At 43.5% G+C, this 12870-nt stretch overlaps 2 protein-coding genes across 9 annotated transcripts in view; one reads left to right on the top strand and one right to left on the bottom strand.

The window, feature by feature from the left end:
* Positions 1 to 11830, bottom strand: part of fahd2a (fumarylacetoacetate hydrolase domain containing 2A) — a 39636-nt gene extending 27806 nt beyond the window's left edge. For 2 of the 6 annotated variants that reach the window (XM_080216829.1, XM_080216828.1), the window contains exon 1: positions 11729 to 11829. The gene's annotated coding sequence lies outside the window, so the exon portion shown is untranslated. Of the gene's footprint in view, positions 1 to 11728 lie in introns of all 6 variants that reach the window. The other 4 variants (XM_080216832.1, XM_080216830.1, XM_080216831.1 and 1 more) reach the window with 4 other exon arrangements.
* LOC145361191 (putative aminopeptidase W07G4.4) overlaps positions 1 to 12870 on the top strand; it is a 69852-nt gene that overhangs the window by 5014 nt on the left and 51968 nt on the right. Inside the window, exon 1 of one of the 3 annotated variants that reach the window (XM_080216827.1) lies at positions 11912 to 11982. The exons of the other annotated variants lie outside the window; for them this stretch is intronic. Coding sequence (XP_080072953.1) covers positions 11963 to 11982 — 20 coding nt within the window. The 5' untranslated portion in view covers positions 11912 to 11962. Of the gene's footprint in view, positions 1 to 11911; positions 11983 to 12870 lie in introns of those variants that run through there. 3 annotated transcript variants of the gene reach the window in all.

The following is a 12870-nucleotide window of genomic DNA, read 5'->3' as shown; positions in this document are numbered from 1 at the left end:
GGGGAGATTCAGACAATGTCACATTGTTACTTGTGGAATTATACAGTGCAACCAATATTCCAGCGTCGTTTGTACATTACCAGAATAATAAATACTGTTACAGAGAGACACACACACACACATACACACACAGTAAACTTTGAAATGTACAACATTTATGGTACAGAAGAAAGCCAGCAGCCCATCTGTCAACTCAACCAAAGTTCTGCTACTTATCTCCAATGAAATATGACCCATCAATTGTTTCACTGACTGAAATTAGTTCCTCATTCCCAACACGTCAAGTTCAAAACACCCTCATTTTTAAGTTCCTCCTCTCACCTTGCTGCTCCTCTTCACCTCTGACTTTCCTTAGCATTACAATTGCACCCAAACTTTTCACTCCTGTGACACCAGCTTCTTCAAAATCCATATCAATGATTTGGATGTGAGGATGTAATATTTCCAAATTGCTGACACAAAACTAAGTGAGAATGTATCTTGTAAGGAAGATGCAAAGAGGCTTCAAGCTAATTTAGGGAGGCTTAGTGTTAGGGCAAGAACGTGGCAGATAGAAGATCACGGAAAAAATGTAAAGCCATCCATCTTGGTAGGAAAAACAGAAACACAGGGCATTTAAGTGGTGAAAGATTGATAAGTGTTAATGCCAATAGGGACCTGTGTGATTTTGTTCTTCAGTCACTGAAAGCTAACATGCAGTTGCAGTAAGCAATTCGGAAGGCAAATAAGCTGTCAGGCTTTATTGCTCGAGGATACCATGTCAGATATACTTACTTTAGAGGGAATGCAATTCAGATTGATTCCTGGGATCATATGATTGTCTGATGAGGAGAGATTATGGAGATAGGCCTCGACTGTGCAGAGTATTGGTTCCCAACCTTTTCCTTTATGTAGACCACCAGATTGTCATCAAAAGCTTTTTCAAACCACAATGTATGCAGCCATTTTAAACATTTTTTTTAATATGGTGTATGGCTGATGTGAGTCAAACTTATTTTTGTCAATGAGTATAAAAAAATGCAGCTATTTCTTATGATTTATAATGCACATTCACAAATACATTGCACTTGTCATAGCACTTGACCTGCAGTAGGCCTCCCAGTGGAAACGTGAAGCTTCGCTACTGAGAAGGCTGATGTTGTTTCGTAGACATCAAAAACTGGATGTCAGGTTCCAGAGATGACAATCTCAGTGGGAGACAGTGGCGCAGTGGTATTGTCACTGGATTAGTAATCCAGTGACCCAGGGTAATCCTCTGGGGACCCAGGTTTGAATCCTATGATGGCAAGTGGTGAAATATGAATTGAATTAAAAAAATGTGGAATTAAAAACCATATGATGACCATGAAACCAAAGTTGATTGTCAGAAAAAAACCATCTGGTTCACTAATGGCCTTTAGGGAAGGAAATCTGCCATCCTTACCCAGTGTGGCCTACATGTGACTCCAGACTCAGGACAATACCCTCCAGCCAGCCAGTCAGTTCAAGGGCAATTATGGGCAACAAATGCTGGCCCATTTAGTCACGTCCACATCACAGAAAAAAAAATTGCAGCTCTGGTTCAACGCTAAATTCATTCTGATATTTGGTCTTCAATGTGACGAACACTGGAAATCCAACTTTGTAAAAGTAAGAACATAAGAACATAAGAAATAGGAGCAGGAGTAGGCCATCTGGCCCTTCGAGCCTGCCCCGCCATTCAATAAGATCATGGCTGATCTGTCGTGGCTCAGTTCGACTTTCCCGCCCTCTCCCCATAACCCTTAATCCCCTCTCTTATCAAAAACCCATCAACCCGCTTCTTAAAAATATTTAGCGAGGCAGCCTCCACCACTTCAACGGGCAGAGAATTCCAGAGATTCACCACCCTTTGAGTGAAGAAGTTCCTCCTCAACTCCGTTCTGAACTGCCCCCCCTTTATCTTGAGGCTGTGCCCCCTAGTCCTACTGTCTTTTTTGAGCGGGAAGAGTCTTTCCACCTCTATCCTATCCATCCCATTCATCATCTTATACGTCTCAATGAGATCTCCCCTCATTCTTCTAAACTCTAACGAGTACAAGCCTAGTTTATTCAGCCTCTCCTCATAGCTCAACCCCCTCAACTCCGGTATCAGCCTAGTAAACCTCCTCTGCACTCCCTCCAAGGCCAAAATATCCTTGCGCAGGTGCGGCGCCCAAAACTGCACACAGTACTCCAGCTGCGGCCTCACCAATGCCCTATACAGCTGCAGCAAGACCTCCCTACTTTTATATTCAATCCCCCTCGCGATGAAGGCCAGCATCCCATTCGCCTTCCTGACCACCTGCTGCACCTGCAGGCTGGGTTTTTGCGACTCATGCACAAGGACCCCGAGGTCCCTCTGCACCGTCGCCTGCTGCAGTTTTTCGCCACGTAAGTAATAGTCCTTCCTACCATTCTTCCTACCAAAGTGGACCACCTCACACTTGCCAACAGGTTAGAGGAAAAGGCATCAGGAACTCTACTGCCTTGTCAGACAATTGTGGGTATTCTGAAGCAACTTTAAGCCAAAAGACACATAGCTCTGAGAAAAATCCAGCTTTAAAGCAATGTCACAGGACAGTTCCACAAGATGTCTTGCTCTCTTGAGGTCAGGCTTGCAGGAATGTCATCACCAAGCGATTTCAGATCCTGCTGAATTGTCGGGAACAGGGAATTATCATTTGCGCATTTGTGTTTTCAAAAGTTGCAGATGCTCTCAGATGTCACAGAATCCCTAAGGTTCAAGAGGCCATTCGGTCCATCAAGTATGCACCAACCAAAATCCCATCCAGGCCCGATGCCCATAACCCCACATATTTACCCTCCTAATCCCCCTGACATTAGGGTCGATTTAGCAAAGCCAATCAACCTAACCCGCACATCTTGGGACAGTGGGAGGAAACTGGAGCACCTGGAGAAAACACAGATACGGGCAGAACGTGCAAACTGTACACAGACAGTGACCTGAGGCCGGAATTGAATCTGGGTCCCTGGCGCTGTGAGGCAGCAGTGTTAACCAGTGTGCTGCCCAATGTTGATTTCAGCTGATTCAGGAGAACTCAGTTCCCAAGAAATTCCATCAGATTTCTGTATAAAGCGACTGCGACAGGGCTCAAACTTGCAATCTTCTAATATCATCACTACAAGTCTTGAAGTTCGATGCCTTCTCCATTAGGACTTGAACTTAGCTCACCAAGTTTCACATTGTTTGGAAGCTGCATTTTTGCCACGGCCAAAACATCTGACAGATTTGCGAAAGAGTCACAATTTGACTGCTCAAGTCGTTTGGCCCACATGTTCTTGATTATAGCATCTATTTTGTCCTGCACATGAAAATCTGTTATTAATTTTTCCTAAAGTCTCAGCCTGAGACCATGTAAGTGATCAAAAATATCTGCCATATCTCCCAATTTGGCAAGCCACTGAAAATGACTTGCACAATATGAGAGTTCAAACTTCGAGTCAAGTTTTAAAAAAACTCACTTCATCATGCAATTCGAAAGAATGTGAGTATCTTTCCTCGGGACAGCCAGCAGACCTCAGTGTGCAGAAGTAGTTGGTGATGATGAACTGCCCATTGCATCATATTGAGTTGCAAATATTAGTGAATTCAGTGGATAGGTCTTGATGAAATTTACTGTTTTAAAAAGATCATGAGATCAAAAAGATCATGAGATGAGCAAGCATTTTCTTTGCAGCTGATGCTTCCCAATGGATGCTACAGCGAATGGATGTTGCTAATGATCCCAATATGTTGGCTTAATGTCGCACGAACCCCATCTGTGCTTACTGCTACACATTTTGACCAACCAATCCCAGTGCGAATAATGTAACATCGATTGTGACACGTCAGAGGTACAAGTAATTGTACTTTTCTTTTCAATGGACCACCTGCAGTAACCTCACGGATCACCTTTCTTGTGAAGGTATGTTTTAAACTTCAGCTCTGATTATAATGCTGATTTGTCTGCTCCAGGCAGTCCATGAGCTGAGAATAAAGAAGAATAATTGCTCCTAGCTATTGGGGTGTTTGCTTTATTCTGAGTTTGGATTTTTTTTTGGGTTGTCCCCTGGGGTTTCAGAGTTGGGTTTAATTAGGTTGATTGACAAGATTGTGTCATATGCTAAGGGAGGAGCTAGGCTGGCAGAGAGGCAGGCAGTCTTCTGTTTGGATTTGTTAGAAGTAGCAGCCCTTAGCTCTTTTACTGGAGATTGAAGTCTGGTACTGGCAAGAAAATAAATATCTCTCTCCAATGGCGTTAAAAGGCTTGAGGACTGGAAATCCACGTGAGCCTGTGTGTTTTTGCGAACTGATTTTGGAGAGGAGTTTATGTCGATGGAGAAAATAGCTTAAATTGGAACTAATTGGGATAGGCTAGCAGTTCAGAATTATATTTTTGTGTGTTTTAGTATTTCGGTACAGAAGTTATGCTAATTCCTTTTGTTATAGTTAAAACAAAGTTTATTTATAATATATTTTAATAAAAGCTTCCTTGTGGATCAACAGAATCACAGTTGGAGTGAAACACCTTCTTCTCACTAATGCCTAAATCAAAAACAGCTGGGAGCGGGGTGGGGTGGTCTATACTAACTTCATAATGTACCTTGGCGTTTCTGAACTCGTCCCAAACACTGTCCGCCCAACTTACTCTTCTCACCTACCCTACTCCTCTCACCAACCGGTCACATTTCCCATGTGCCACCTCTCATCTACCTATCTCAGCCAATTACACACCCTATAACCCTTCCCAGTCACTCATTCAACTACTCACCCACTAAGTCGCATTCAAACTTGTCCTTAAACTTAATATTTGGCAAATAGTGCAGTAATAAGTATATGTGTGTGCTGTCTGCCTCCTCCCCCACCCAATATAATCCGTTGTGATGGAGCTCTGAGGGATGCTTGTGCTCACATTTCCAGAAAACAGGTTTTGAACATCCGGAAGAAATGTGGAGCATTGTCAAAGGAATGTTTGGTGTTTATTGCCACTCTTCTGAAGATCCACTCTTGGTGGAGTCCTTCAGTTACCAAGTATTTTAAAATTTTACCATCAGCAGTCAGGTTTCAACTGATTTGTTCAGATTTTCTCTGCAGCCAGCTTGTTCCAATAGCTGAGCTGTTTGGAAACTGAACCACACGCAGGAAGTTGCTTCCCTCTTATCAGCTTCTTGTTTACCCTTTCGTTATCTCTCGGGCGGCTTGATCACACTGTTGGCTTTTTGCAAAAAAGCTTCTTCCAGAGAAACCTCGTTCTTATAAAGAACCATCACTCCAATATAAAGTTTGTGTTTTTCAAAGCACATGGACTATCACATTGTGTATCATCTACCCATTTCCACCTGACATTCTCCCCTCCCGCTAACCCCCAATTAACAGCTGCCTCAGCCAGTTTCTTTTTTCGACCCTGAGCTTTTGACATTTCTTTCATCCTTTAAGACCATCCTTAAAACAAACTACTTCAACTGAGCTCAATATCCTCCAAGCCCCTTTCGTGGCTTTGTGTTCATTTTTTGTCTTGCATCTCTTGGGATACCTTGAATTTTTCTGCTACGTAAATACATGTTGCTAATAGGAAAAGGTTGTTATAACTGAAACTGAGTATACCACAAAAGGAGACTTTTGGATCCATTGGCCTGTTCCAGCTTTCTCAGAGAGGAATCTAGTTCGTTCCTTTCCCTTGTTCTTTCCCCATATCCTTGTTTTTTTTTCCTTCAAGTATTTGTCCAACTTTATCCAACTTTTAAAGGACATGATTCAGTCTGTTTCCACCATCCTCTCAGGCAATGCATTCCAAATGCTAATCACTGGGTTAAAAAAAAAGTTTTTCTCATATAACTTCATACAAGCTACTTCCAATCTCCCTAAATCTGTTGCCGTGTTTACTGATCCTCAAACCACTGGCAACATTTATTTTTATTTACTTCATCCAATGTTACGGACAAGAAGTTTAATTTGAACAGCCCTGATTTCTGCTTTCAACACTCATCTACAAACTTAAATATGTTTTGATTTTGATTTCCCACTTTGTAAGCAGTGGAATATTTCCCAAGCCCTCAATTTTGATGTGATCCATTTTCTTTCAATAATGCCACAGCTAACTCAAGATAGGGCAACTTTTGATTATTCACGTGCATGCAATTAGAGGATATAGCGTCCCTTTTCATTCATACAAGAAATGAGAGGGGAGAGGGAAACTAAGATTTACAGGGCAAAACCCACAGAATAAAGAATTTATTGTTTCATGTGAGTCAGAGTTCAATTATGTAATCTTTCAGAGGTCGAAGATTGATGCTGAATAATTCACTTTTCCAGCGGAGGTGACATCCACAATGGGATTGGCACTTAGAGGTGAATTAGTCTTGTAGGCGAAGGTATCAAAGATCAGAAGTGCAAGTAAAACGGGAAATAGGGATGGGGCATTCACTTGGATCAAGCTCTTGGTCTGAGCTGCTAGTTAGCAAATGGAAGATGGCAGACTATTTTACATTTTCACATGGCAAAATTACAGATTTCTCCATATCACATGACTCCCAACTCTCCAACTTGGCTTTGAAAAGGGATGTGTATTCCTTTGTCTGGATTCTTGAGATTATTAATGTTCAAACCATTAAGAATTGCCAAGGAGGTTATAAGGTCCTTTGTTGAAGCAGACTGGTAGACTCAGGTGGCTTACGAAATGCAGATTGCTTTCATAGAATTCCCTGAAGTTTGATTTCTGCAGCCACAGGGGTTGATAATGCATGTTCAGAGACATGTCTGGTTGTGACTTTCAAACACTAAGAGCTATTGGGCTGTGATACTGCCCAACAGCTCCTACTGTTTGAAAGTCACAACCAGACATGGCTTCAGTCATTGTATGGTCTTTGTCCAATTGTTAAAATTATAGAAATTAGCTATATAAATTTCAAAAAATAAAGTGCCGTCTTTACTTTGTAATGTTAAATCTTAATGTTTTCCAAACACCCGTATCTATTCTTGGTCTTCTCTGATCCACAGAGAACAATCCCAAGTCTATCTATGTAACTCTGATGCCCTCATCTTTGGAATAATTCTAGCAAACCTCTTCCGTACCCAATGTAAAGCCTTGACACCGAGCATAAAGTGCGATGCCTAGAATTTGGCACGTTACATCTGTTGGGGCCAGAAACATATTCTATATATGCTTGGCCTAACTTCCTGACTTATAGTCAATGGGTTGAGTAATAAAGCCCAAGTTCCCGTATGCTTTATTGATTGCTTTATCAACTTATCCTGGCACTTTGAAAGATTTCTGCACAAATACTCAACAAGTGTCTCTATTCTTGCAGTCCTTTTAAAGTTGTACCATCTGACCACTTTATTCCTCATGTATTTATGCTTTAAAGCTGAAGCCTCTGGATGGTGAAATGAGAGGACAGATGTCCTTTTGGAAGTTCATTGCTATTTTCACTGTTTAATTTTATTTCCAAATTTTACATCATCTGAAAGTTCTGAAACAGTGCCCTGTGCTTTCAAGTCTTAGTCATTTGTAGACATGCAATACACCACTGTTCTGAGTACTCAACATGGGAGAGCTGCATTCTGTATTTTCCTTCTGTACAAAAAAGGTATGTAATTCACTTCCTTATCCCTTAGCCAATTTTGTAACCATAGTGCTACTAGCCCGTTAATCCTATTGATTTATTTCCCTTTTTTCACTTCTCTGTACTTCAGATTCACCCTGATTTTTATGAAGCTGATGTGTGACGTGTTCCCTTTTGCTGTGGCATGCTGTTTTCTAAATGCTTTGTCTTCAGGGAGCCCTGTGCCTTTGAATGCTTGCCTTTTTCCTTTGGGGGAAGTTTCCTAAACGGGACTCAAGTCATCTGCACTTTGAAGCTGCACATGGATCTATTATATTTCTGTCTGTCACTCTTTGAATGGGTACACGCCTGACGCAAACTCCTGAACTTGTGCTAGAAGACATTGAGTGTGCAATATGGCACCTTCACTTAATACTTTGGCTGGCAGGCACGAGCAAGAGTCAGAAGCTTGTCCGTTGACAACTGAAAGGACAGTTCAGCCCCTTAAGCATAGTTGACCTGATTTATACATGGCCAATGTGCTATTTTGCTTGGCCAATTGGCCAGGTGGCATTCACATCTTTGCGCCATTCTAGATCCAAGGTGGGGTAAAATGACGGGATGAATGAAAATGACGGGAGGGAACCGAGTGTATGGTGTTGAAATTTGCTGATGACACCAAGATTGGGGGAACAGCAAATTGCACGGAGGGTGTGGAGAGTCTGCAGACGGATCTAGATAGGCTGGGCGAATGGGCCAGGAAATGGCAAATGGAATTTAATGTTGGCAAGTGTGAGGTGGTCCACTTTGGTAGGAAGAATGGTAGGAAGGACTATTACTTACGTGGCGAAAAACTGCAGCAGGCGACGGTGCAGAGGGACCTCGGGGTCCTTGTGCATGAGTCGCAAAAACCCAGCCTGCAGGTGCAGCAGGTGGTCAGGAAGGCTAATGGGATGCTGGCCTTCATAGTGAGGGGGAATGAATATTAAAGTAGGGAGGTCTTGCTGCAGCTGTATAGGGCATTGGTGAGGCCACAGCTGGAGTACTGTGTGCAATTTTGGGCGCCATACTTACGCAAGGATATTTTGGCCTTGGAGGGAGTGCAGAGGAGGTTTACTAGGCTGATGCCGGAGTTGACGGGGTTGAGCTATGAGGAGAGGCTGAATAAACTAGGCTTGTACTCGTTAGAGTTTAGAAGAATGAGGGGAGATCTCATTGAGACGTATAAGATGATGAATGGGATGGATAGGATAGAGGTGGAGAGACTCTTCCCGCTCAGAAAGGACAGTAGGACTAGGGGGCACAGCCTCAAGATAAAGGGGGGGCGGTTTAGAACGGAGTTGAGGAGGAACTTCTTCACTCAAAGGGTGGTGAATCTCTGGAATTTGCCCGTTGAAGTGGTGGAGGCTGCCTCGCTAAATATTTTTAAGATGCGGGTTGATGGGTTTTTGATAAGCGAGGGGATTAAGGGTTATGGGGAGAGGGCAGGAATGTGGAACTGAGCCACGACAGATCAGCCATGATCTTATTGAATGGCGGGGCAGGCTCGAAGGGCTAGATGGCCTACTCCTGCTCCTATTTCTTATGTTCTTATGTTCTTATATTCTTGGATGTAATTGATGATGAATAGAAAGCCCAATTTAAATAACAAGTTTCAAAATAATAAATTAATCAATTAAAATTTCTGTCTCAAAGGCAATGTGCCCTGCAATACCCACTAGAAAGAAGTTTCACAACACCAGGTTAAAGTCTAACAGGTTTATTTGGTAGCACAAGCCACTAGCTTTCTAAAACATGCAATGACCTTTGTCACCTCATTGAACTTGCTGCAGTCATTAAAAAAGAAACAAAGTCCCAAGACCCACTATTAGTCACGACCCAGCTATCTATTGATCATATAAAAAATCAACACAAGGATAACAATTAAAAACGCAATGGAACTCAGGAAAGGAAAGGCTGGACATTGCTTACAGGAAGTGTGGGACAGTCAAAATCCTGGGTCACTGGTCACCTGCACTGAATTAGCTCAAATACACATTGATCTCTCAGAAGTCAGTTGTTGAATCTCAATGTCACAGTTTCATGTTTCTGAGTCGGATGTCATGTTCCAGCTCAAACTGTCGATGATCGACTCTGTCCAAGAAAGCTTTCCGTTCAATGTATCCTTCTTTTCCTTGGTTATAGATCGCAAGCTCATCGCTAATAATTTTTGGTCACTGCACTTGCGCAAGGATATATCGGCCTTGGAGAGAGTGCAGAGGAGGTTCACGAGGCTGATACCGGAGATGAGGGGGTTGGCCTATGAAGAGAGACTAAATAGACTGGGTCTGTACTCGGAGTTCAGAAGGATGAGGGGGGATCTTATAGAGACGTATAAGATAATGAAGGGGATGGATAGGGTAGAGGTGGAGAGGTTCTTCCCGCTTAGAAAGGATAGCAGGACTAGAGGGCACAGCCTCAGGATAAGGGGGAGGGACAGTTTAGATCAGAGTTGAGGAGGAACTTCTTCACTCAAAGGGTGGTGAATCTCTGGAATTGTCTGCCCGTTGAAGTGGTGGAGGCTACCTCGCTAAATATATTTGAGTCACAGGTCGATAGGTTTTTGATAGACAAGGGAATTAAGGGTTTTGGGGAGAAAGCGGGAAAGTGGAACTGAGCCACTTCAGATCGGCCATGATCTTACTGAATGGCGGGGCAGGCTCGAAGGGCTGGATGGCCTACTCCTGCTCATATTTCTTATGTTCTTTCACTCCTTCATCGGGTAAGTGAGAATTTTGTTACAAAGAGGGCATATAAAGACACAAACTCAATTTGCAAAATAATGGTTGGAATGTCAGTCTTTACAGTCATCAAGTCTTAAAGGTTTACAGACAGTGAGTGGAGAGAGGGTTAAGCATAGGTTAGAGAGATGTGTATTGTCTCCAGCCAGGATAGTTGGTGAGAATTTGCAAGTCCAGGTAAGTCATGGGGTGACAGATAGTGTGACATGAACCCAAGGTCCTAGTTGAAGCCATCCTCATGTGTGCAGAACTTGGCTATCAGTCTCTGCTGAGCAACTCTGGGTTGTCATGAAGGCTGCCTTGGAGAACGCTTACCCGAAGATCAGAGGCCAAATTCCCGTGACCGCTGAAGTGTTCCCCAACAGGAGGAGTGTTCTCGCATTTCAACTATTATTTTGTAAATTAAGTTTGTGTCTTTATATACCCTGTTTGTGAACTTAGCTGATGAAGGAGCAGCGCTCCAAAAGCGAGTGGCTTGAGCTCTCACATAAACCTGTTGGACTTTGCCTTGGTGGTGTGAGACTTGTTACTGTGTTTACCCCAGTCCATTGCTGGCATCTCCATATCATGGATACCCATGAGTCACAGGAAAGCTCCAAATGTACCAGGATGCTGTGTTTCATGTGCAAGGCCACATGGCCCAAGACACGGCCTCAGGAAAGCTTCAGAAACATCAATTTTGAATTACTTTATTCATTCTTATTGGGCAGTGAAGACAAACAATTGAGTATGGATCTGGCCCATGCTGTGTCATGCTTCAAATGTTTGTCAGCTAAGTTCCTTGGCGTTTAAGTGAGATAGTAATGGTAACCAAGCATTAATGTCTTTACATTTGTCCACAATAAACGAATGGAGGTAGTTCTGATTCTCCAGGATTTTTTTTGTTTTCATCCAATTCACTCTAATCAAAGTCCAGGTCAAATTCTCAGCAAGGGAAAGGTTCCAATGTCAAGCTGACAAGACATGCTTCCCACTTCCTGATCTACATGATCCAAGCTGATACTGCAATGCCTGCTCCATTCTCCAAAGCTTGATCTCATTTGCATCTTAGCCAAAAGGCCGAGATGGCACTTTAAAAAAATTGCTTCAACTTAAGCAGCCAAGTGCAGGATGCCGAAACTACACTTGATCTTAGCCAAATGCAGTTTAACACCACTCTTGCAATAATTTAAAGTAGATTATATGAAGTCGTTGCTGCTTTATGCAAAATGCAGCTATCTCTTTCCATGAGTATTGCTGTCCAAAGCCTCGGAGGGCAAAAAAAGTCAGAAAATAAACCAACTTCAAACCGTATTCCGCACAAACCCCAGGAAGTGACTAAAACCGATAACTCTAATGTCGCGCAGCTGTCCCATAACCTTTTACCACCCTCGTTTCAACTCTCAGGTACTGGGCCCACAGTTTACCTGGGTGCTGATCTCGCGAATTCACCAGGCTGCGTGCGTGTGGCCAAGCCTCTGATTGACAGCAGGGGGAAGGACACCGGGCCAGTCACTCAGGAGGGGCTGGGGGCGGCCATCCAAGCACACGCAAAGCAGGGGGCGGGGCAATGGGAAGGGCTGCCTGGGCTCGCGAGGTCAGAGCGCGAGCGGACTGAGCTCGGTGACGGTTGAGTTCGAAGTGTTGGGAGCGGCGCGAGGATGGCGGGCTTTTCGTTGGGGTGAGAGCGAGTACCGACTGTGCAGCCTGGCCTTAGATTAGAGTGTTGCTCTTTCTGCTTTCGCAAAAGTTTCATTTATTTTTATGTTATGCGTTTTTCTGTTTGTGAATGTGTTACCCTGTTTATAATGTGGAGATGCCGGTGTTGGACTGGGGTAAGTACAGTGAGAAGTCTCACAACACCAGGTTGAAGTCCAACAGGTTTATTTGGTAGTAAAACCCACGAGCTTTCGGGCCTCTTCACATCCCCTGTTTGTGATCAGAACTCTCAACTCACCTGGCGAAGGGTCAGAGGCCTGAAAGCTAGTGGCTTTTGCTACCAAGTAAACCTGTTGGACTTGAACCTGGTGTTGTGAGACTTCTTATTACGATGTGGAGATGCTGGTGTTGGACTGGGGTAAGTACAGTGAGAAGTCTCACAACAGCAGGTTGAAGCCCCAACAGGTTTGTTTGGAATCACCAGCTTTTGGGAGTGCTGCCCCTTCCACTCACCTGTACTTCCATGTGAAGTTTTCATAAGAACATAAGAAATAGGAGCAGGAGTAGGCCATCTAGCCCTTCGAGCCTGCCCCGCCATTCAATAAGATCATGGCTGATCTGTCGTGGCTCAGTTCCACTTTCCCGCCCTCTCCCCATAACCCTTAATCCCCTCTCTTATCAAGAACCCATCAACCCGCTTCTTAAAAATATTTAGCGAGGCAGCCTCCACCACTTCAACGGGCAGAGAATTCCAGAGATTCACCACCCTTTGAGTGAAGAAGTTCCTCCTCAACTCCGTTCTAAACCCCTCCCCTTTATCTTGAGGCTGTGCCCCCTAGTCCTACTGTCTTTTTTGAGCGGGAAGAGTCTCTCCACCTCTATCCTATCCATCCCATTCATCATCTTATAC

Source organism: Carcharhinus amblyrhynchos, chromosome 34, assembly GCF_965287045.1.
Source record: "Carcharhinus amblyrhynchos chromosome 34, sCarAmb.v2.hapA, whole genome shotgun sequence".
Lineage (NCBI taxonomy): Eukaryota > Metazoa > Chordata > Chondrichthyes > Carcharhiniformes > Carcharhinidae > Carcharhinus > Carcharhinus amblyrhynchos.
Note: the sequence above shows the minus strand (reverse complement) of the source record. Positions and strands in the feature narration are given on the sequence as shown.